The following is a 26,369-nucleotide window of genomic DNA, read 5'->3' on the forward strand; positions in this document are numbered from 1 at the left end:
GCTCTAGGGATAACCGCACCCTGCAGAGAATTGTGACGACAAACCCATTCAAAAATGTGGGGGAGATCCACAAAGAGTGGACTGCAGCTGGAGTCAGCGCTTCAAGAACCACCACGAGGAGACTCATGAAAGACATGGGATTCAGGTGTCGCATTCCGTGTGTCAAGCCACTCTTGAACAAGAAACAGCGCAAGAAGCGTCTCGCCTGGGCCAAGGACAAAAAGGACTGGACTGATGCTGAGTGGTCCAAAGTTATGTTTTCTGATGTAAGCAAGTTCTGCATTTCCTTTGGAAATCAAGGACCCAGAGTCTGGAGGAAGAGCGGAGAAGCACAGAATCCACGTTGCATGAGGTCCAGTGTAAAGTTTCCACCGTCAGTGATGGTGTGGGGTGCCATGTCATCTGCCGGTGTTGGCCCACTCTGTTTCCTGAGGTCCAGGGTCAATGCAGCCGTCTACCAGGAAGTTTTAGAGCACTTCATGCTTCCTGCTGCTGACCAACTTTATGGGGATGCAGACTTCACCTTTCAACAGGACTTGGCACCTGCACACAGTGCCAAAACCACCAGCACCTGGTTCAAGGACCATGGTATCCCTGTCCTTGATTGGCCAGCAAACTCGCCTGACCTTAACCCCATAGAAAATCTATGGGGTATTGTGAAGCGGAGGATGCAATACGCTAGACCCAACAATGCAGAGGAGCTGAAGACGACTATCAGAGCAACCTGGGCTCTCATAACACCTGAGCAGTGCCACAGACTGATCGAGTCCATGCCACGCCGCATTACTGCAGTTATTGAGGCAAAAGGAGCCCCGACTAAGTATTGAGTGCTATACATGCACATTCTTTTCATGTTCATTCTTTTCAGTTGGCCAACATTAGAGAAACAAACATTTTTTCATTGGCCTTTAGAATATTCTAATTTTCTGAGATACCAGATTTGATGTTTTCATTGGTTGTCACCTATAAATATCAAAATTAAACATAATAAACATCGGAAATACATTGGTCTGTGTGCATTGCATGAATATAATGTACAAGTTTCACGTTTTGAATGGAATTACTGAAATATTTTCAACCTTTTGATGATATTCTAATTTACTGGCCAGCACCTGTATTTAGTTGCAACATGTGGTTCATTTCTACAGTTTTTGACGAACTTGTTAAAAAACAAAAAGTAAAAGAAACACTGATTTCTGCTTATCAAAAATGTTACCAGTGAGAAATTGTATGCCACAAAAGCAGTAACCCATGTGCTTAGCAGCTCTTTATAATCTCTAACACAGTGAGTTTTATTGTGCTATACAGAAATGCAAATTACAATTTCGAAGTAACTGTTTTAAAATGCAGTGCCACTGCTTCTTTATAGAGAATCTGGGAATTTCTCTGTCTCCACACACACACATACACTCTCTCCATGCAATGTTGTCATATCACTTAAGCATCAGATGAGTAGATTAGTGTTTTAATCCCTGCATCTGTGGCATCTCGCTTGAAAGTGCTTCCTTTAGCCTGCTGTGAAATATTCCAGCTACTCATCTGTAAATAAGTGCTAAAAAGATTATCAGATTACCCTTCTTTTGGCGTAACCAGCCACTGCTGGGCACAGTAACTGCAAGGATGAAACAAAAACCCTATAAAGATAATTGTGTTAGAAGGCTCCATTTTAATGCTATTTTCCGGAGTCTCACAGAGCTAAAGGGCAGCTTTTAATGTTTTACTTACTTACAGGATGAATTATACTTTTGGGTTTTCACTAAAAAGTAAAACAAATAGGAAGCGCTTGAAATAGGTAATTAACTAAAAACATGATTCCAATGTTTCTTTTTATCTCATATTAGCAGTCTAGAAAATTGGCACGTTTTATTAAACTCCTTTTCATTATGTCTGAAATCAGGGTTGAAATTGTTTTTCGCTGTAAGAGACACCAATTGAATGTCATATAACTAAATTGCTACACAAATCAGATAATTTTGCTGGAGTCATGTGTTTAAAAAGACTATGTGTAGTTTTCACCAATAATCTCTGGAAATATCCATGGAAATGCTGTTGAAAATTAATAAATAGATGTCCAGTTCTTGAAAAATATTGGCGGCTTTATAACACAACAATAAAAATCAGGTCTAAAGTACATAGTGCATGGGCCTAGCATCTTTGGGGGACGATGTTGTTCCTTGTGGCTAGCTGGCGTCCTGTGCCTGTCGATGACATCACACTAGATGATTGGCTGGACATACGACTTACGAACGTCATGTTAGCTTCTAACAAGTCATTTAGGTATAAGAAGAAACATGAATTTTATAACAAAACTGCTAAACCTTTTCCAAAACATATGGGAAAGAACAGAATCAAAAAAGAGATGCAATTTGTTTTGATGAGTGGTATTGCCCACTGGCAGGTGCAGGACCTCGAGCAGATCTGGAAACTACAGCATTAGAAAACTACAATTGGCAGTGCATTTTCTCCCTGGAATTAACTGAAGAACCCAAGTCAAAAGTCTAATTTATTTATAAAGCACATTTAAAACAGCATGGCAGCCTACAAAGTGCTGATCATCAAAATTGGAGGGGGCACACCAAGGTTGCACGCTCCACAGGCAACAACGTTTACAGTAATGTTTTTTAACTAGCGACATTCAGGATGATATGGTGGAAAACTACCCTGAAATGTATGTATGCAGTGCTCCCTAGCAGAAGAAAACTACACACTGCCACTTTAAAATTACAATGGCCAGTCTGCAAAACAAGCTAGCTTAAAACATTTTTTCATGCCTCTTAACAACATTCCAACAAAATATAGCTATAAAGACATTGTGGAGATTCTTTTTTTAAATAGAAAAAAATGAATGACCTGCTGCTCTCACATTTTTCTGAAAACCTCAGCTAATAACACGGCTCAGTCCGAAACCAATGATTGGACTATCCATTTGTCTGTCTGGCCGAGCCACTGCACTTCTGTATTTACCTGGTTCTTCCAGTCATTACGAGCCTGGATATTTAGCAGCAGAACACCACTGGTGTGTGAGGTTTTCCACTCAAATAGTACCAGCGAAGGAGAAACAGATGGCTGCTATCACTTCAACTTTAGGACAAACTACCAGAGCCCCATACAGATAAATGCCAGGTCCTCATCACATTAACCCTTTGATGCATAATGGTCACCACAGTGGACAGGTACTCAAAATTGTTATTTATTTGTTTTTGCTATTAAGCACAGCTGTTGAAGACTTTATTGCATTTGAGCCCCTCCGTTTGGACTTCAGTAAGCCAAGCCAACATATTTCATGCTCAGATTGCACGCTGCCCACTGAAGTGGACATGTAATAAATTATTTGTAAATTATAAAATTTTACAAAAAATATTTGTTGAAATTTGTTTCATTCACACCTAAAGACGAATGAAAAAAATTGTTAAAAAAATCATGGTTGAAGATTTCATAATTCATGCATCAAAGGGTTAACACACTACATCTGGACCTAATCAACTCCCTGCTTCTCCATTGGACAATCAACACCACCAACCAAATAGCCATCTCACTCACCGCTCCAACGCTCAGTTATCGTCTTGCCACGACCAGAGCTCCTGACTTGTGCTTCACATCTCAGATTCCAGTCCAGAGTGTTTGCTTCCAGTCTTCTCTCACCGATAATTCCCACCATCATGTTTATGTTTATTTATTTGGCAGACGCTTTTATCCAAAGCGACTTACAATTTATAACCTATAGGGAATGTTGTGATCTGTGGGGGAAAGCGGAGAACCCGGAGGAAACCCATGCATGCATGGGGAGAACACGCAACTCCACGCAGAAAGGCCGCAGCCGAGTTTAGAACCTGCAACCTTTGTGCTGCGAGGCAACAGTGCTAACAACTGCACCACCATGCAGCCTGTCAGCCATGCTTGACCGTCAGCTCTGAAGGAGAGACGCACACACGGTTTGATGGAGAGGTTTTGCCTTTGAAAAGAAAGAGCTAAGCAATTCCCCACCAGGACAACAGAAGGCATAGCACTTGTCTGGGGTAACATGCATGTATCCAGTCCAAAACAACGCATTTATTATTGTGTTTATATTGTGTTTTTTGTGTTTCATAGACTTTAACACAAATTTAAAGGAAGCAGCGTTCTGACCAATCACAAGTTTGTGCTTTCTGTTTCGTTCAGAGGATGTTTTGAAAAGTGGACTCAACTCTGTCCGTCCTCATGTGCCTGTTGGAGAGGACTCGAAACGACAGATAATGGCGTCGTGTGTCTCCGTACCAACGCAGACTAGGAAGTATATGTTAGGCTTAAGTACGATAGCTGGTGGGAGGGGTGAGAGTTCCGTTTTTGTGTTTAAAATCTAGCTTTAGCCGGTTTACCCTTGCAGATTTAATAGCACAAGCACTACACATTCACTGTGGAAATTACATTCTAATTTAAATAAATAACTGAAAAATGTGACAATAAAAATTTGCCAATGAAATCAAGTAAGTCAAGCAGCTTGATGGCAAAAAAAAAGTTTATTTTAACCTGAAGAAGTTACACTGATGATGGCCAGGAGTGGAAAGATTGCTGAAGTTGTATAAGGATGGTGGTGGAAGTGTAATCTTAAAACTGTCTGCTACTATTCACCTCCCCACAAAAGGTGGAACAGGGACCAGACATACTTTGTTGATTTATGTGTGCAGCACTGATATTTGCAGAATGCTGCACAACAAAGCACAGAGGGAAATATAAAACTGGGGATTTACACTGGAGACCAATGTTTCAATGCATGTATAATCTTCTCAAACGATGCAGTTAGGAGTGAAAAAGAATTCCTAAAGTGTGATAATGAAAGTAGAAATTGAGAAATCATTTTCTCTAAAGCAAACATACTGATTGGCATGTAGCTGCATCCATTTTATCGTCCAAGTGTGGCGACAGCACCTGCCTGTTCCTTCTGTTTGTCTGTGAGTGTCCTGTCCATTTCTTTCTCTGTCTGTTTAATCTGAATCTGTCTCCGGGTTTTCTCGGTGTTTGTTTTCCCATGTTTGGCAGCGACTCTGGCTTTCTCTGCAGTCTGTCGTCTTTCTGTTTGTTCTTTTCTTTCTCTCACTTCATTGTCAACTAAAGTCTGTGATTTAGAAGATTTAAAAATAAAATTATAGCGATTGCATCTCACTGAATAAAATAACACTTAACAGTCAAAACCATCTTCATTCAAGTCATTTTACATTGCATTTTTGTTTTTACCGTAAGCTAAATACAGTAGCTGCAGCTAAATTGATATTTTCCTACACAGTCCAGTGGTAATTAACTCATTAAGAATGTAGCATATGTATTTAACAGTTTGAAACATTATGCATTTAAAACCTGACTCACAAATGGGAAAAATCTATGCCAGCTATGAAGTGTGTTCAATAAAATGAAAGTTTTTTGTGGAAACACCCCATATGTTATCTACACTCCTATAGAGATCTACACAATTTACAGGAGCACAAACCCACAGATGACATGCAGAGGTGATATTGACAGCCAACAAGCTAGTTTAATGGCCTTCTTATAAGAAGCGGTGTGATGTTGTAAACAGATTGTAATTGGTAAAGATGGTTTATTTGATCCTTGTTCCAAACAGGGGAAGCTAATAAATTAACAGTGCATACAGGCAGGCCTTTCATTTCTGTTTATTTCGCTTCAGTTTGATCTCCTGTTATTGATATTTGTCTCACAAGCACGCACACAGGTGGTGTGGTTATACTGTAGCATCGACAAAATTAAAGGCAAAGTGGATTGTTCTAAACATAATTAAAGAAAGAGGGTGGATTTAGTGCTGTGCAGAGATTCAGGTGTTGCCTTGAAGCTACAAAACTGCACTAATGTGTTCTTTTTGTAATCAGATCTTTGAATTTCTCTAATCCCTTCTTTTATCGGCTCTGTATTAGTATCACAGGGCTTTGTGCATTTTTAAAATAATATGAATACAGAGACAAAGGGATCTAATCAAAGGTCCCCTTGTGTTTGGTTGCAGTACAGGTTTTACCTTATTGGCCTCTATTTGTAAATTAATAACTTTGGGGAATTCTGTAAAGTCTCTGACACAACAAGTCAGTGAAATGCAGTCTGCTCGGTTCCTATATAGGAAACTTAATTAGCATAATTAACTGAACTCAATTGGAATGTTTTATTTTGTGAAGTGCCTTGAGACGACTTGTCGCTATTTAATTAAACTGAATTGAATTAAATGGGACACCATTAGCCATGCATCTGAAATGCATCTGCCCCCTAAAATCAACACTTCATCCATATGTCTAAAGTTCCAGCACCTGCATCCAAAACACAAATAAGTCACTCATTCATTTTTTGACCTTGCTTGGATGTCTTGTCCTGCAGTTAAAGCTACAATGGCAGCTTTGAAATACAAGCTGCTTTAAGGATTGATTGTATAGCTATACATTTTGTGGAGATTAAACAAAAAAAAAACAGTTAACTGGTTATCTCGCATTCCTGTTAGCACCTCAGAAAATAACCAAGATCAATCTGAAACCAGTAGTCTCTAATCGGGCCACCAAACTTCCGCATTTACCTGGGCTCTGCACTTATTATGCGCTCACATATTTTGCAGCAGAACACCTCTAGTGTTTGAGGTTCATCATCATCATCGTCAAACTTTATTTGTAAATTACTTTTAACAATCAGGAAGATACACCAAAGTGTTGAACAGTACCCAAATAAAACAGCTAAGTAAATTCCATAAAACAAGAATTTAAAGTGCAGGTTGTGTAAAAGCAAGTTTATGAAAGTGAGTTTTGAGCCTGCTCTTGAATGCCGCAATGGTAAGGGTCAATCTCACTGACAAAGGTAGGGTATTCCTACGTTTGGACCAACGATGCTGAATGCTCGATCCCAGCTCAATTTATTTCTAAAAGGTGTGAAGCCGAGGAGCGGTGAGGACGCTGGAGTTCACACATGTGAATCAGCTCGGACAGGCAGGAAGGGGCTCCTCCCTGTAATGCCTTGAAAACAAAAACAAGGATCTTGAACTCAATCCTGTATCTAAGTCTAAATTAGTATAGCCATGCAAACACTGGGGTGATATGGAGCCTCCCTTCTTCACTCAATAACACCAGAGAAAGAGAAACAGCCGGCTGCTACCGCCTCAACTTTAGGACAAACTACCAGAATCCCAAACAGAAAACAGCATTTGAAGTCATTGAAAACAAAAAGACGTTTGGACCTACACAACGGCGACTGATGTTTATCATTTCCTCTGGCAATGCACGTGGCATTCACATTTTGGTGTGTGTGTGTTGGGGGGTGGGGGGGCTAGCGGTGATGATGATGAGTTTTATGACTGTTTTTGTGTAGCAGCTAGCTCGTTTGACAGATCTGCTATTGCAGCTTTGATGAGAGATGTGATATGCCCCGTGTTCACCGGTCCATCACAGGACCAACACAGGTACACACAAGAATATCAACTATAGACACACACACACACACACACACACACACACACGCACACACACACACACACACACACACACACACACTTGAGATTATTTTAGAGTAACCGATTGAGCAAACATAATTGCTTTTGAGCTGAGAGGAAATCACAACATGCTAAATAAAATTCATGTACGTGTGGAGAGAACGTGCAAACCACACAGGAAGAACCAGACGAGAATCAAATTTGGGATTTTCAAGGTGTAAGCCAACACCTTTGTATCACTACTTTTTTTTTAAACTCACTGTGTTTCACGAACAGTGCCCTTCCATTTCTTTTCCTATTTGTCTAAAAATATTGTTTAGCTTGTCTTCTGTCACAATCAAACCCTCCTATGTATTGGACATTTTTACAATGCTACACACACGTACACACACGCGCACACAGTGTCTAGAGTGTGTTGGACAACATCTAAACTCGAGCATGAATACAAAGGCTGACAGGCCAATTATCAGATGCACTCTCTGTTCTGCATCTCCACCTCTGACAGGAAGCAGATGTGAGAATCCTGTCACTTCCATTAAAGTGGATGCAGTGACATGGCCCAACAACAAAGGCACAGCTTTTATGAAGAACTGAGAAGGACATACTTGTAAACCTTGTATTGTTGTGCAGTTTATCCTATGACTTTGGTGTATTTCAAGCTTTGGCATATCCAGTCAAAAAAAACTGGGGATGTTTAACAAAAGCTGAAAATCATCAAACTCGCACTCGTTTATTACGCTGATCTTAGAGCAGCTCAAGTAATCAACTTTTAATCACTATTATGATCTGGGTTTTAAATGGTTAAAAAAAACTAAACAAGCCAATTATTTGCTCCTCTCTTGAGGTGTACTCCTGCCTTACTCCGAGTTGCAAATCAAGCGCACCTCCGACACAGCATTGCCAACTTAGTAACTTTGACACTATTTCATACAACTTTTCAGACCCCCTTCTTGACTAACAACCTAGAACATGTCTGACGACTTTAAGCTACTTCTATTTAAATTTGCCACCGATATTCTCAGCGGATTAGCAAAACACTCAGCTGTGCTCCAGACTGTCTTTCTAGACATTAGGAAAGGGAATGATGTGCGTACGTGCAGCATGATCACGTGACGCCAAATAACAAATCTAACGTTTCTCAGTGTAGCGCACTTGCCAAAAAACTGTTTTGCAATCTAAATAAATTCACAGCGAATCATATCTGAAGTGGATTCATATTTTCTCAGGACTGCCAAGTCTCACACTCATCAGGTGCCATTGTGCACGCATGCCACAGCTCCAGTTTCTCACACTGATGAATAATAACAGTTCATCTATCGGAGCATCTATAAGGAGGTGTACTGGCTCTTTTACACAAGGATTCAAGAATTGCTTTTGTGATAATCCTGTATTTTTTTCTTTATGTTTCTTTTATTCTTAATGTGACCTGTGCAATTTTATGACAAAATAAATAAATAAATCTATGTTATTTGAAAACCGTCTTAAATAATGGAGATCTCTATTTCAGTCAAAATAATCATGATTATCATTTTTGCCATAATCGAGCAGCCCAAACTGATCTTCACTTTATGTATTGGACCGTAGACAGAAACAGTGGCTTGACTGAACAGAAGAGTCTTGTTTTGTTTCTTTCAGGTGAACGTAGCTCCGGCGTGCGTCAAAGCCTTGACCAAGATGCGGTACTGTCCATACTGCCGCGGCATGCCTGGGCTGACACCCTGCCATGGCTACTGCTACAACGTCATGAGGGGCTGTCTGGCTAATCAGGCAGACCTGGATGCAGAATGGAACCTTTTCATTGGTGAGTTTCAAATTAAGAGCCCTTTCCACCTGTTTTTCCTTCAGGTTTGCCTTTTTGTTTTAATCATGAGCTTTTACTTCATAGTCTGCATTTTTTTGTCCAACTGTCTGAGAAGCCTCGGTGTGAATCAAGAGGATGCGCTGTGTTAGAGACAAAACTGAAATCTTATTTGTGCAGCCATTTCCCCTCTTTTTTCCTGTCTGAAATGTTGTTTGCTTTTGCTGGAACCCTGGCATAGTGCTTAAAGCTCCCACCCCTGCTGTTTTGGATTGATAAAGGAGAGCAGATCCTAGGCAAACACATTTTCAATAGCATTTCCAGCTGAGCTTGGTGAGTAATATAGCACTTCAGTTGGGCTGTAAGTAGCTGGCTGCTGTAAGCTCTCCTGTTAAATGGATACCAAGGATGCACATAGAGCGCTCCCTCTGGATCTTTTGTAGGCCACTGCTTTATTTGTTATGTACCCCAATCTCATTCTCCCACCCACTCTCCTATTTTTTTTCTTTAATGGGGCAACACTTTTGAGACTCATCCCAGAAGACTAAGTGTCAAGTGAACTGCACTTCTAAGCTTTTGGCTGTTTTGTGACAGGCTTGTCGTTTGAGAAACCGTCAGATGGCTTACCGTTTGTTCTCTCCAATGACACGTCTGAAGTCTCAGATCAACGTGGGTCCTTGTGCTCTGAATGAGATGTCTCACAGCTTTATGACATGTGTTAAAAAGTTAGTATCTTGTTTTGTATTGAGGAAGCAAATCTATTGCAGCAAGGGGACAATGTGTCTGACAGCAATGGGAAAAAGCTGTTGTTGCAAAGGAATGAATAACTTGGCCAAATCAAAATACCCTTGAGACGTTAGAACGATGTGGATTTGTGACTTAGAAAATTTCTGCACTGATTTTTCTTCCCTTTGGAAAATAGAGTTATGGCGTCATCATTTCTACCATAGAACCTACAAGAATTATTAATTTTCTCCATTAAAAAATAAATTTTGATGTCAGGTGACATTTTGTATTCATTATATGTTGCTAAGGAATTTCGATTTGCTTACCAAGCAGCTCAAAAGAATTATTGATTTCCCCTTTGGAGACAAATTCTAAATGTATCACAGGTCACTTCTCACCACTGAAGCACATCTTTGCATTATAGAAATGTATGGATCGAGCTTGTAAACAGTCCATCATTGTCACCTCTGAAATCCCCCTCCATACTAGAGAAGACTCCAAGGGAGACATCGGTTTTAATTTGTTAAGACCCAAAACAGCGTCTACAGGACTTTACTGGTGCTTAAACATCAGTATTGATAAAAATAATTGGTGAAACAAATGTGGAGAATTGTGTTTTAGATATAAAACAGCACAGCAGAAAAATAAACACATCAAGCTATTTGGTTTCAACTAAAAAGAAGGCAGTACTGCTGCAAATGCCCTCGACCCCTTAAAAGGAACTCCGGCTATGAGGACATGTATGCCCTAATAAGCCACAAGTTTTCTGTTGTACCAAACTATGTTGTTAGAAACACACACAATATTGCTGTTTATTTATAAATCTGTAATATTTAGTAAATTTTTGGACATACGTAGGACGCCATGTTTTCCGCGTGCAATGCACTCTGGGGGCGATGACGTATACTGGTTGCGCTAGGAAGAACGCTAGTGTTTGTTTACACGCTCACCGTATTAATAATTAAGTAAAATGCCTCATTGTGCTGCTTTTGGATGTAATTTCCAGTCAGAGGGCAACAAGGGAAGTGATGTGAGTTTACACAGCTTTCCCACTGGCAAAGGAGAGGAGGAAGCAGTGGGAAGATGCCTGTGGACGGGCACAACTTCCCAAAGATCCGCGGCTGTGTTCCCAACTTTTTTCTCCTCATGCGTTTGAGGCTTATAGTCGACCACAACTACTTAAAGAGCTCACCAGAGCGGCTGGGTATAAGAGATGGTGGAAACTAAATGCTTTACCGACCATTTTCCAACACAAGGAGCCTAAACGCCCTCGGAGAGACAAGAGATGCTGGACGCTCTCCTGAGCCGACAACACGCTCCTGCAGCTGCCGCTTCTGTCATGTTGGGCGAGCCATCAGACACGCCACTCGTCATGGATGAAGCTGAACATTCACCTCTCCCGTCAGTAAAACAAGCAGTAAGTGTAGCAGTACAGTGTTCTCCAAATATATAATATCTGCAAAAATGATTAAAGTCATTTCACTGAATATCCTAATAATCTATGAAGCACAAGACAGCTCTGGATGCTAATATTCTCCAAAACCATTCTTAACTGAATATGTTTGATCACACGATAGCTTACCGTTAACGTCTGCTGACAAAACTGTGAGCTCTTGACAAAAAACACTCTCCCTCTCAGTTACCATGGAGACACATTTTCCGCACACACACCACAGGTTTTGTCCTGTTCTCGCTTCATCCCGCCCTTCTTGCTCTTCATTTTGATGCTCGTTTGGGAAACATCATCGATGTCCTAATTAATGTTTCACTCTGGTTCAAACTGAAAAGGCTGAACAGATGACATGTTGATGTCGCTGAACAGTCACAACAAGGTCCCAAAGCCGGCCGGTGCAACCGAGGTACAACCATGACGTCACTACCCAGAGTGCATTGCAACGCTAACAACAATGGCGACCTGCGAGTTAAATTATTTTTACAAATGTTATTAAAATGAAGACATTAAGAAGGTTTTTTACACCACTTTAATATAACTGATACTAATGTTTATCTTTTAAGAACCACAAAGTTTTGTAACCTGAGTTCCATTTAAACCAATAATTACTGGAAAAGAAAGTGTGACTGTATTGTTACATCAAATTGAAAGAATAAACAAATGTTCATAGATTATATTAAATGAGATTATTGTGGATTTCCAAACATTTCCACTGAAAGATTGACCTCATGGTCCAAAGACGGAATGCCAACACAACCATCTGGGAAGCACACACGACCATCTGCTCATCACAATCAAACGTCGCACAACCAGATCAGTGAAGAAATCCAAGTGCAGAGTTGAGGAATGAAACTTTATCTAAACACAGAACAAAAGCCAAAACATACTTTACATTTGTTAACATCAGAAACAACTGAAATTAGAAAATGTTTGAATTAAACGGATAAAAAATTTACACACAGTTATATATTTGGCAAAGGAAATCTCCCTGAGTGACTCAGCAGACAAACATGGACTTTGACACCGTTCATGGTGAAGGAGGACTAAACAGTCAGAAGGCAGACGGATGACGGAACTAAAAAGCTTTTATTGAACAAAATAAAAATCAAGGACCATGGCAAGGGAGCGAATTCAGAAGTCCAAACATAATTCTGAGATATAAATCAAATCGAAGGAGAAAAGCTTAGCTGAGTACAGCGCAGACAGAGAACAAGACTTTATGATGAGATGTTATCAGAATGTAGCAGAAAACAAAGGCAACAAAGGAGGGCATGTAATTGGGGGGGGGGGGGGGGGGGGCACAAGTGGCAGGTGAATAATTTAAAGAGGAAAGGCAGTGAAAAGCACATCTGGACTCCCCATGAGCATTAGCAACAGGATTGGAAGACTTTAGAAGATAACTGAAATCTGAAGGACAGGTCAAAGTTTAACAGAGCAAAAATAACTACATTTGTCCATAAATAAATATTCGCATTAACCAGTGAATCCAACACACTAAACTGAGTAGAACAACCAAATGAATGGGCTCTGCTAACATGAAACCAGCCTTTGTCTAGACGGAGCTTACTGTTGTCTGGTTCAACTGGAGAGTCAAATCCAACGTGGCGTGTTGATGACCTTCGAGATTGAATTAAAATGCATTGGAAGTGATATAAATGCGAGACAAGGATTTCTGCAGCTGGCTCTTTAACAAATGTGTTCAGCAATTTCACTTTTTTCCTAAAGGCATATTTTCATTCTAAAACGATTGAAATTTCTCAGCTTCTATTTTCTTGACATAAAGACGATTGTTATTTTTTTAAGTGGAGGCTCATCAGCAAAGTGTGTAGGTAGAACTTTTTCCTAATGTCCCTTTAACATTCAGAATACCAAAAGCAGACTTTATCAGAACTTATCGATTCCTGGGACAGCTAATTTTGTTGTGATGGTTATCACACGACACCCATGACAGCTGCAGGCCAGTAGACACCATGATCTAGGCTTGTTGGTTTCCAACCCGTTAATATCAGCAAAGCAGACATCTTCTCAATGATTCAGTTGAACAAGCCAAGAAGTAGGAAGGAACAGGTGATGGTACCAGTAGAAACTTTCAACAAGGGGGTCGCATTGGTGACATCCCAATGTGTTCATTTTGACAAGATTTTTTAACTTAGTTTTAGGCTGGGTCTTATTAATCATCTAATTTGTTTGAATTTAAGTCAACTAAAATATGTGTATCTTTCATCTCATCCAATGATTTAACTTCTGTGAAAATGTGGAGCAGTTTGAAATTGTTCCTCTAAGATGTGCAGTATTGCTTGTAAACAGGACATGAAATGACATCGTACTGTACCATCAAAACATTTAAAGGCATTACTCTAATACCTAAAAGGTGTGAGGAGGTAAACTAAAGTTAATTATTTTTAGTTGTCACCCGGATTTCACGCTTGAAACATCAGCGGTGCAAAATGGCAGTGAAACGATTTCCTCGCAAACTTCAAAGCGGGCCTTTTCACACCTGACGAGTCTTGTCAGCGGCACAGCTTCCTCACTGTGCTTTTCGCTGGACTTATGAGATTACAAGATCCCTCAAGATATCAGGTCACGGTTTGTTTATGCAATCGGCCATTAAACCAAAAAGAAAGACATTGGGTTTGATGTCACTTGATATTGTTCCTCTCCGCTGCAAGAAATGAAGCCATGAAAAACATGGCGCTGCTTTTCTGGAACAATGCTGGGACTAAATAAGCCATTAGGTCACACGTAAGCTTCACATATTTGAAGTACTTTTGTTTGGAAAATTATCAGGAATTTTACACTGAAACAGTGTGATTTTCTGTCTAGTCCTATGTTAACTGCGGAAATTGACGTGTGCCAGAAGCGGCTCGCGGCAAAAATAGAATTTGCTTGCTGTGCCACTTCTGGGACGCACCTGAAAATCGCCGTGTCGCTGCTGGTTTGAAACAGCCCATAGACTATAGTGGATTCTATTTGAAGCTGTGCTGTTCCACTACTGTTTCGCACATTTGATGCTTTCAGTGAAACCATGGTAAGAAAATTTAAACTCCATTAGAATATTCTAGGCTTCCTGAATGTTTTCTTTTTCTTTCAAAAACATCGCTAGAACAAGGAACACTGATCAGCGCCTTGAAAAGAAAAACGTTTAAAACAACCAGACGCTCACTCGGCTCGGCTGCAGCAGTAATCTACTCCTGACCTCCAGCTTGCTGCTACCACCACCTTTCTAACCTGGGGACAGTGGCGGCTGGTGAAAAATATTTTTGGTGGGGCTGTGCTATTTTTTTTAAAACAAACTTGTGCTTTCTGAGCTTTGTGCACAACTTCACTATTTCCTGAATTAAGCACAGCTCTTTTATTTCCTGTCTTACATCATTGGACAAACTGATTAATCCAGGTGTGTCTGACTATTGGCACGCTGCCTTGCGGACCAAGGTTGAAAAATACTGCATTAAATTGCACATAAAATAACATGACCATAAATGGTAAATAGGCAATGCAAGAGGCGAGTAACAAAAACATTTTGTTTAATTTCAACATATGAGTGAACACGAAAAATTATGAGCAGGTCACTGTTACAGTAATGGTAGTAAACACCACTTAGACAAAATGCCAGAAATTTACACTGTTAGGACTTATGGAAAGTGGAAACACTTTCATAGGAAATAATGTCATCAGTATCCTCTTACAAATGTCATATTTCCCACTTTTTGGGACAATAAAGCATTTCTGGTTCTCAATGAGATGTTTTTACTTCAAATGTAAAAACATCTCATTGAGAATCAGAAATGTTTATTGTGTTTTATAACACAGATTGGTTCACATTTTATTATTGGCTAACACTTTGTTTGATTAGCTTTATTAAAAATAGAGTTCTTCTGATTTATTAAAAGAAAGAGTCCTTTGTCTTCATTCTTCTCTTGAGCTGGAAAGGAAACAGTTAAGAATGCATGACCTTGAGGCAGTCTCATGCAGATTAGTTCTTCCTGAGGAGAGGGTAAATAACCTTCGGTGGAATAGCTCCTTCATCACGTTACACTGTGGTATGATCTTGCTGCTGCACTCTTACATGGTCCCAAAAATATCCTTCTAGGAATGGTCTCAAAGCATGGTGGGTGTTTGGGATCTTTCTGGGAACGAACAGTTCACAAGAGTGCAAAATAGCAAGAAGACTATTTTAGAATTTGCCACAATTCTGCCAAATTCCAACATGCTTGTAGGTGATGGAGGTTGGTGACTCAAAGATTTAATTATAGTTCTATATTCTAGCAAGGTTAGAGTCACCCTTATTCCATACTGGACCACCCCTGCAAAAGCCAGCTACTGGGGACAAAAACTCTAATATGTTGTGAAGATGAATTAAAATGGAGATCATTACCCAACTTAAGAAGTTATTCAGAGCATTAGTTCTTGGCTATTGATAATCAAAATCACCCAAATGTTTGTCTAGCATATGGGGTTCCGTTTACTGAGGAACATTCTCATGAAACCAAATTGAGGTATTGATTTAATAAACTTAAATGTGACCTGGGTAGTACTTGCTTTTTCACTGCTTAAACTGTATGTAGTAATTTTGTATTTGAAGGTAGAACCCACAGTTTAAAAGGCAAATGCAGCAGTAAGGAGGAAAGTAATAAACTAGGAAACAGGGCAACATTAAATAAACCATTAACAGGATTGATCAAGAGCTTGGGAACTGTTTATGGCCACGCCCTGCAGCAAGGCAAGAAAACAGCAGGATGTGAAACTGAGCTGAAAAACCAGGGGCTAGATACACCGTTTAGGTTGATTACAGAGAGTGTGCAGGTGAGTGATTACTTATGAGAGGCAGGTGTGAATAGTGCCAGTGAACTGAGGAAACTGAAGGAAATAATGGCCATGAGATGAAGAACCAGATAATGCAAAATAAACTCAAAATATGCTGAGTTAAATAAATCAAAGCTTTGCAAATGCCACAAAAGCTCACCATATTGACAGACACATCTATTTAACCCTTACCCATCGTTTCAATTTTCTAAAATTAAAGTCATTCGAGCACAAAAAAATGCACTTACAAAGCTTCCCATAGAAATATTATAATATTTCATAAGTCCCAATTTTTTACATGAATTTCATCCTTGGCTTCAGCCTTAACAAAATATAATAAAATATGTGTGTGTTTCTCAGATTTAACCCCTTTATTGCCAGGTTTATTAGCAAAACCAGAAGTTTAAAAACTACAAAAATGAAAAAAATCAAATAATTTTTTGTATGTTATGTCCAGATGACCTTTTTTGTGGTAAGTTGTCACATCCTTGGAGTGTCACAAATAGGCATAAAAATATTTTTTGCTCACTTTTGTAGTTTTGTGTGATGTCATATTTTCTAAAATACGCACGTTAAAGTCATTTGAGTTAGAATTAGAGTTAAAGTCGTTAGAGTCATTTGAGTTTGAAAAAATTGGATCATGTCATGCAAATCATTTTCCAAACTGCCAATCTGACTTTTCTTACAACTTCCAGGAAGATGGCCACAATTTGTGATACAAACTGTAAATGTTCAGGTTCTGTTTAAACCTTTTAAGAAAATCATTTTATTTTTAACACTGAAGACATCGTAGCCCTCGTGGCGAACTTTGTGTTAATTTTCTTCCTTTTCTTAAAGTAACTCAGAAATGTTCTTTCGATTTCTTAAGCACAAACAGATGGTGGGAGAGGCTGTTTGTCTCTCAGCTCATGAACGTTTCACCACATTACTAATTTAAATATTTTATAAAAGGAAGTCAATCATTCATTTACTTATTATTTTAAAAAAAAGTTCAATCACTTTGACTTAGGGCTGGGCAATAAATCGAACATTTTTCATTATCGAAATTTCTGACTTCTATCATGATAATTTTTCCCATGTCAATACATTTGATAATAAAAAAATGAAAAGATGTGTGTAGGTTGGCAACGTTCATGTCCTTTTAAGAAGCTGTACCACCATGACTCATGTAAAAATGTGACTCAACATAATAAATGTGACCGCCCCATCTGGACAACTTTTGCTTCTGCGCTTACCTGTAGTTATCGTCCATTTATTGTTATTGAGGTGAAATCTTCAATATATTGTGATATTGATATTAGGCCATATCACCCAGCCCTACTTTGAGTTTAACATGCATGCTGAATGTGAAAATAGTCCTCTACCCCTACTTCCTGCATTAGCTTCTGTTTTAAAAACCTGATAGATTTACGTCACACTGTTACTTGACATTCATGGACTCACTCTTGACTCACGACGAGGAAGGCTGTGGTTGGTTTGGCATCTGGGAAACAGCAGATGAGGAGGTTAAACACCCACACTTTCCCACAGGTTAGCTCAAAAACATTACTATTACTCCGATCCCTCTGTGTTTGTCTCGCTGTGTTTAACCTGTCCCCTTCCCTCCCTGTTGCTAATTGAAACCCACACGTCTGCGCACCAGTGTTACGTCAATATTCCGGTCGGTTCCGTTGTTGAAACGTGTTTCCCCACCGCCCAAATGGCAAAAACGCACAAGCTTGTTACAAGCTCGCTCCCGCTGTGTACTCTGGTTTTGGTTTAAAACAAGTCACATATCGAAGTTGTGTGTTTATTTATGAAAACTTTGTAAAATCTAGTCACACTAACGAGCGCCAACAAAGCCAAGCCCTAATGTCACAATAACGGGATAAGCAGCTCCTGCCTAACGGGGCTGGCGAACGGAACCAGGCCCTGACCGGGGACATTCCGTGTGGCCCCGTTTAAGGTCAGTGTTTTTTTGTTTTATTCAGGCTGGTGTTACTCTGTTGATCACCTGCTGCTGATGAGAGGATTTCTCCTGTCAGTGAAACAGGAGAGCTGCTCCCAACCCTAACCCTAAAGCCCCACCAACAAATAAATAACAGCAGCTGGATTCTAGTTTGTTCCTTAAATTGAGTCATGTAGTTTTGCAAGTTCTGCACGCTCACACGTTCAACAGCATCTTTGCCAGCTGATTTTACTAACTAGTGACATCATGTAGTTCTGGTACTGAGCAGCAAGGATGCATCAGCGGATCTCCCTTTAGTCAGTGTTCAAAATGGATTAAAGACAATTATAATGCCACGAACATACATAGATACTTTATTATACATTCTTACCAGCAAGTAACTCTACTTTATTCCTCAAAATACACCAAACTGATGCTTTTAAATATAAAATGTCCAACATTTTCCAGCCCTTTGGTGCTGGTGCACACCTTGTGGTGGAAATATATGTATGTATATATATATATATATATATATATATATATATATATATATACATATATATATATATATATATATATATATATATATATATATATATATATATATGCACACACACATGTCAGAGATATCTCAACACCCATACTTTAAAAAAGCTTGCCACACCACTGCCCTCACGGCTAGTTAAAGCTAACTGTTAGCCTTAGCAATTCCATAACACAGCAGAAGTCCTTCAGACTTGTGTTTTTTGTGGAGTTAAAGCATCCATGTTGCAAGTAAGTGGAAGAGATGTGTGGCTGTTTTCAAATCTGAGGTGAGGTGTCCAAATATCAGGAAATAAGACTCCAAATCCTGTCGCCTGAATCTATTCAATTCAGTTCAATTCAATTTTATTTATATCGCGCCAAACCACGACAAGAGTTGTCTCAAGGCACGTCACATAATAAACATTCCAATTCAGGTCAGTTCATTAAGCCAATCAGAAATAATGTTTCCTATATAAGGAACCCAGCAAATTGCATCAAGTCACTGACGAGTGTCAGTGACTATACAGCAATCCTCATACTAAGCAAGCATAAAGCGACAGTGGATAGGAAAACTCCCTTTTAACAGGAAGAAACCTCCAGAGAATCCTGGCTCAGTATAAGCAGCCATCCTCCAAGACTCACTGGGGATCGAGAAGACAGAGCAGGCGCGCGCGCACACACACACACACACACACACACACACACACACACACACACACACACACACACACACACACAAGACAAAGTAATGTGTCTATAGTTATATTGTGATTTCTTAGTAAATATTCTATTTGGTGAGAGATAAACTTTATTGTATTTATCCTAGCTGATCTATAATTAAACGGATAAACTAGTAGTAGCACATCCAATGTCAAGGAAAGCAAAAAGTTATTATCAGGAGAGGAAAAATGTTTTAGTGGTTAGCAGCAGTGTGCTAGTCGATGGCCCCCTCCATGAGGCCACCACCACTCAGCAGAACATCGTTGTAGCTTCTTCTGGGGAGAAAAACACTTAAAGAGAAAATAAAGTTAACAGCTGAAATTGCAGAAAATAATACAGTTAAATAGCAGATTGTAGATGATAGTAGTAGTGTGAAAAGTGGTCAGTGTATCCTCCAGCAGTCTAAGCCTATAGCAGCATAACTACAGAGATAACTCAGGATAATCTATCCTATTTAGATGGAGGCATGTTGGAGGCAGGGCAAGGGACTACTACTACTTTCTCCTTCTTCTACATTGTCAAACAAGAGCATCTGAGTTTTTTCTCCTCAGAGAACGACTTACAAGGCTTTCATTCCTACTAGAGACCATTGCAAATGTAATCATAATTTAAATGAAATATGAGTAAATTTGATATTTTAAAAATATGTCAGGACTAGTACACTGTAGTTACCAAGTAACAAAAATATTTTTAATTTGTTGCATGTAGAATTTCCTAATTTCATGTTTTTTTTAAATGTAATCACACATCTTAAGTTGCAAGGCTTCGACAGTGAGACCTGTGGTCCAACCAAAGGGAGTCACACCAGCCACCCTACATCTTCCCCAGCCCTTCTCTCACAATTTAACCAGACAGTTTATGAAAAGGATTTTAACAGCAGAGAACCATCAGTTAGTTGCAATAGTCATTTAATTTGCTCATGCCATATTTTGTCTTTAATATAGCTAAGAACCAGCCTGGCAAGCCATATGTGAATATACAGCCTAGCCATGGTGCGTAGACAGAGCTAGATTGTGGAGTGGTCTTGTGCATGCCCTTGGACAGCATTAGGACCAGTCAGAGCAACAAACAACATGAAGTACTCACCTCTACGAATGTCAGTCATCGGGTCCCCCAAACACTGTTGAAGAAGATGCAAATACATCCTTTTTCTAAATAAAGGACTTAAGCACCTCTCTCTGCTTTTGACTCAAATAAAAGCCCAAGTCTGAATAGTCCAAACTTGATGCCAAAGCCCTTTCAAACAAACTGCCACCGTCGTTATTGTCCCGCTCCATTATGTCAACATCCCAACAACATTCAGCTGTACTGCTCTTTTAAGGATTCTCAGTTCTATAAACTGTCTGAACTGCTAATATCAGCTATCTCCAGCTGGCTAGAAGATAATTTCCTTCAGTTTAACTCTGAAAAGACTGAAAGTCTGATCATTTCCCCTGAGAGCATGGTTCCTCTCATTAGTCAAAAACTTGGTCATTTATCATCTGCTGTCAAATCAAACTTAAGGAATTTGGGTGTAATTTTTGACCAATGTCTCTTGAAGGTCACTCAAAAACATTGGTCCGAAACTGTTTTTATCACTTAAGAAATATCTTCAAAGTGCGGAGGTGTTGTCAAAACTTGAACTTGAAATGGTTATCCATGGCTTTATCTCCTCCCGTCTAGATTACTGTAACACACTTTTCATGTTTTAACAAAAAGCACTTGACTGCCTTCAGTTGGTCCAGAACTCTGTGTGAGGCTCCTACCTGGATCAAACAGAAAAGCTCACATCACTCCTATTCTAACATATCTGCACTGGTTACCCATTAACTTTAGAGTTAATTTTAGAATCCTGACTATAACTTTCAGGGCTCTACATGGTCAAGCTCCTCCTTATATTACTGAACTGTTAAAGCCTTATGCTCCAACCCGAGCCCTCAGGTCCACACACCAGAACCTTCTAGAAGTGACAAACTTCACCCCGACTTTTGATCTTCCTTTATCCTTACGTAGCAATGACAGTCTGGACACTTTTAAAAAGCAGACCCTTTTATTTAAAGCTGCTTTCACATAAATATTTTTTTTTCTTATTTTTAACTCAAATTTGTAATCATCTTTCATCTGTTTATGAAATTTTATAATTTTATCACTTTATTTTTTCTGATGTTAATCTTTTTCTGTTTTGAGATCATTTTGATTTTTCCGACTTTGTGTTTTATATTTGTTTTTTAAATTTATGTGAAGCACTTTGTGATCCTATGTCCGTGATAAGTGCTATATAAATAAAATGTACTTACTTACCTGCAGAGCAAAATCATGTTGCTTCTGCCATGGTCTGTCTAGATTTCTAGACCAGATAAGAACCTCTGCAAAACAAGAATGAATGGTAGGCTTATACCAGAAACAGGTTCCTTCACTCCAGTGTTGCTCTATTTTTCCAATAGCCTTGGCATAAAATAGCATAGTAATGGTGATGCCAAGACACCAAGATCACCATTGGTCACCCTTTGAAAACCTCCTGGAGGCACCTTAATCTCGGTTCACAAGACTCGATAATCTCCCCGAACCCTCGAAACAAGCATCATGTGTTGTTCTTGTATTCTGGATGCACAGTTTAGGTGGGGAAGCCTGAAAAATAGGGTTTGACCTTTTAATTGTGTCTTTTTTGTACCTCATTTTAAAGGCAGGAAAAACCAAAGCAGTGTGTCGAGAATAAATAAATACATTAATTAATTAATTAATTAACAAAATACTTTGCATCACATAATTTAACATTGTCATATTAAACTGGCATAGGTTAGGATGAATCACTCATCAAATCTATACACCATGGGATGTTCCTATTTAGCACTTGCTTTAAACGGACCACAGAAACTAACGAAAACCTTTTAGTTTAGTGTCACACTGTGGCTTTTAAAGCTATTTAACTGAAAGAAAGTTCAAAGTGTGCCACTGCTGGGCTAAATCTCTGTAATATTGAAGCATTAATGACCTTTAATGTTCCCCTTATAAAGCTATGCTTAAAAAGAAGATTGATCACACTGTTCATACCATACATCCAAAGCTACAGCCACAGTGTGGTATTTATGTAAAGGTTACTGTAATGACTTTATACCTTGCAGGCTGAAGAAAAGACAAACTGACAATGAACAATGCCAAAAAGACCCAAGGAAGGTTGTGATTCGCCTGCTGGAAGTGGTGTTGAGTGATTTCAGCCACTCTGGCTTATGCGAGTGTGTCTGAGACAGAAGGGGGGAGGTAGGTGGGTGTTAAAATATTCAGGGAAAGAATACATGGTTTGGCCTATGGGTGATACAAGGCAATCATTCATCTGCCATCATGACAAATTTACCTTGTACAGCTTCATGACAGAGACATCATTATCATTTTTCTTGTCAGCACCTTGTTAAAATGCCCTCGGAGAGACATGAAGAGAAGGCGCATACTGTTAGTCAAACACTAACACAGTTTTTCAGGCTCACGCCATGATCAACACCGCTTCTGACAGGCAAATGATATCAGTGTAACATCATAATTTCAACTACTTGCAGCCGAAATGAAAGGGGGATAATAACCAAGCGTATGATAAACCTGTTACCCAAGCCTTCGAGCGTCTGCAAATGTAACTAAGCGCAGTGGATTTCTTCTCATGAGGTAGAACATGTGAGGTTTTCATACAGTAAGAAGATTTCTTGGCGCGCAAGCATGCAGCCAAACAGCAATCATCAGAGCTTCAATCACTTGTGGCATCAGCGGCCTTGTTATATTTTATTTTTTTATGTTCTGCAGCTACTGCAGCACTTCTGATGCAGCCTAGGGCAATTCCCATAGGAATATTGTAATAATTGTGCTGGAATATTCATGGGATGCACACTTGAGTACAGCGTCACATTTTTTAAGTGTTTGATATTTTTGAGAAGTACCTTAAACAGTTTTTTGAGACTGCAGCAATCCACTTTTGAATTAGCCCCATTGTGACCAGCTTTCAGTTCATCGTCGGTGGACTAGTAGTAGAGTGCCTGCCCTGGGTATGGGAGATCAGGGTTCAAATCCTGGTCAGGTCACACCACAGACTTCAAACATGTAACTCAACACATCCCTGCTTGACACTCAGCTTAAAGTTAGAAGTTGGATACGGGGACTAAACCTCCAAATATTTTCTGAGTGCAGCCACTGCTGCAGCTCACCGCTCCCCACAGGATTGGGTCAAATGCGGAGATGCATTATCACCAGCGTGTGATGATGACTATTGGACTTTAAATTGAATCTTAATTTTTCCAAACTGAAGTTGTCAACAGCTGGTAAGATAGATAGAAACAAGTTATTGCCACAGAAACAAACTTTAATTGATCTGGACCAGGAACTCTGGTCTCACTCAGTACCACCCTTTAACCCAGCATTCCCATGTTTGCCTTTTAAAACTGGAAATGAGCCAGTTCAAATTTTGAGCAGCACAAGCAATAATCCCATCAGATGTCAGAGTGCGCTTACCCTTCATGATCGTTAGGCTGTCTCCTCCAGCTGAATGTCCTTTTCTGTGCCTGTGGACAAATTATTTCTGCTAATTAAGACGTAGGATTGTGGTGACCTCTGTTGAGGCTTTTGACACCACAATGGAAGCGATCCCTATTGATTTTATTTACTCATTTCTTTTTAATTGCATGGATTGAGTTCTCCTGTAACTGAACCTTCCCACAATCCCCCAGTTCATGAGAATTTGCATCCTCATAAAAGTAAACCCTAACTTTGTGCCGGTGGGTTTTTGTGAGTTTGTTTTTTAATGACAGATTGTGTCAGAAACTTGTCCATGTTCATACTTTCCATATCTTTGTTATGAAGTAGTGTCTACATTATGATACAGTTCTGCACCTTCTTCACATACCTGAGTATGAATAATCTAAGAATCCATAAGGGTGACGCTAACATTTAACGTACAAACGCATTTAACCCCCTAGTGTGTTCAGTCATACTTGTGTTCCAGGCCAAATCAACTGACTAATGGCATGCACATTTCTAAAAAAAATAAAATAAAAATACATTAGGAAACAACAGATATTTTATGTTTTTTTTTCCTATCTGTGGATTAAAGACTGAATGACTCAGCTAAGTGGACTTTGTCTCCTTTTCCTCAGCATCATTAGAAATACCTCACCCTCCCACCCCTCAGTTTACACCAGCTGTAAAGTTAGCCTAGTGAACTAGACCAAATTCTTGCTTTGCAAAGTTATAAATAATACATTTATTTAGTCTGGCTTGCCAGGCTAGTAAAGACTATCTTTAAAGCCCAGATTCTTGTTCCTTGACAAGACTTGCTAACACAGCTGGATCTTAATGTTCTTCATAATTTTCTGAGCTACCACAGAACCAATGGCCTGCTGGGCTTTTTTTTTTTTTATTCATTGCATTGCAGCCTTGTGGCTTCACTAGACATTGTTCTTACCTGACCTAATGCTTGATTTTTATTCATCTAAATGATTGATTGAGTTTCAGGGAAAATTGGAACATTGCCATCATAAGGGGTTTTGCTCCAAAGAGCAGCAGAGGAATGTTCTTGTGGAACAACAAAGAATGTTTCGAGTCCTCAGATGAACAAAAGTCATCTAGACAGAAATATATGTAAAAGCCCGTAGAACTGAAACAGAGGGGAAAGTTAAGAATCAAGAATTCTGTGTTGGTGCTGTAGCAACACTTGAGCTGTCAGCATGTGAGAGAAAGACTCCCCAAAGACAGATATGCTGGAAAGATAGCGAGACCCATGCTATTGATTCACCTCTTGCAGCTGCACAAGGCAAAAAAAAAAGAAAAGAAAAAAAGAAAAAAGAAAATGACTGGAAGCTTGATGTTTTTTATCATAATAGTTTTGGCAGCGCAGGACTGGATTGTCTAAGTGGGAGTGAAATGTTGAGGTTACTGAACTTTATCAGCATAAAAATTTGCTTTACATTGAATGTCTTGAAAACTGATGTTTTATGGTGAAAAAGTTGTTCCTAGTGTGGTTTATTGATTTGTCCTGTCAAACATTGCAGATTTGCTTTATTGCTTTTGTCTAACCAGACTTTTCTCCATCAGCTCTTATCAAGATATCACGATGAAACCAACAAACCCAAACTTTCAACTATTTAAGGTTGGACTTCTGTTAAAAAGCATCCCGGCAGAACTTTGACCCCTAACAGTTTCTTCAGAATATTTATTTTTTTGTTTATTTATTGACAGTGCAGTCAAATATGTTTTTTTAAAGCATAAAGGCAACAAAGAACATTTTTTCAAAGCCTTATATCTAAAATACTATGTATTTCAAGTAATTAGTTGTAAGGAACACTTGCAGCTGTTTCAAGAGGAAACAACATAGTGCTAAACACCAGTTGTGGCTTTTTAGGTCCAAACGTCTTCTTGCTTGTGACTTCAAATAGTGTTTTTATTTTTTAGACTCTAGTAGTTTCAACTAAAGTGGAAGTCATAGCAGCCGGCTGTTTTTCCTCTGATATTAATGAGCGGAAAACCTCTCACACCAGTGGTGTTCTGTTGCTAAATACGCAAGTGTTTCGGCAAGACCGACAACCGGATGGTCCATTAGTTGTTGTCGGTCCAAGCTGTGGTGTTGGTGGAGGTTTTAGGCAAATGCCACAATATATTTATATCTTCATTATGTTAGAATCTGTCAAGAGGCATGAAAAAATGTTTTAAGCTAATATGTATTCCATATTTTCTATAGCAGCTTTAACTGTTTGTATGTGACGGTCAAACCAGTGTTTGTGGTTTGTGACAACCCTGATGAGAAAAGGCCAATTTATGTCTCTCTAAAAGGATTTTTTTCCTTTTTATCATAGAGATTACATTAAAATCGAACGTTGAATTTTTTATTTCCAAGCAATATGTCACCATGGTCGACTTAGGCTACTGCCCCCGCGACCCAACTGCGGATAAGCGGATGAAAATGGATAGATGGATGGATGGATGGATGTCACAATGCTTTGTTTGCCATCTTATTGTATAT

The 26,369-nt window shown here is 39.2% G+C and overlaps 1 protein-coding gene across 2 annotated transcripts in view; it reads left to right on the top strand.

Moving 5' to 3' along the window:
* The window catches only part of gpc6a (glypican 6a), a 290,648-nt gene that overhangs the window by 203,034 nt on the left and 61,245 nt on the right, over window positions 1-26,369 (top strand). For both annotated transcript variants that reach the window (XM_054731829.2, XM_054731830.2), the window contains exon 4: window positions 9,080-9,245. In XM_054731829.2, the coding sequence (XP_054587804.2) occupies window positions 9,080-9,245 (166 nt within the window). The remainder of the gene's footprint in view (window positions 1-9,079; window positions 9,246-26,369) is intronic.

The sequence above is a fragment of the Nothobranchius furzeri genome, chromosome 9, assembly GCF_043380555.1.
Source record: "Nothobranchius furzeri strain GRZ-AD chromosome 9, NfurGRZ-RIMD1, whole genome shotgun sequence".
Classification (NCBI taxonomy): domain Eukaryota; kingdom Metazoa; phylum Chordata; class Actinopteri; order Cyprinodontiformes; family Nothobranchiidae; genus Nothobranchius; species Nothobranchius furzeri.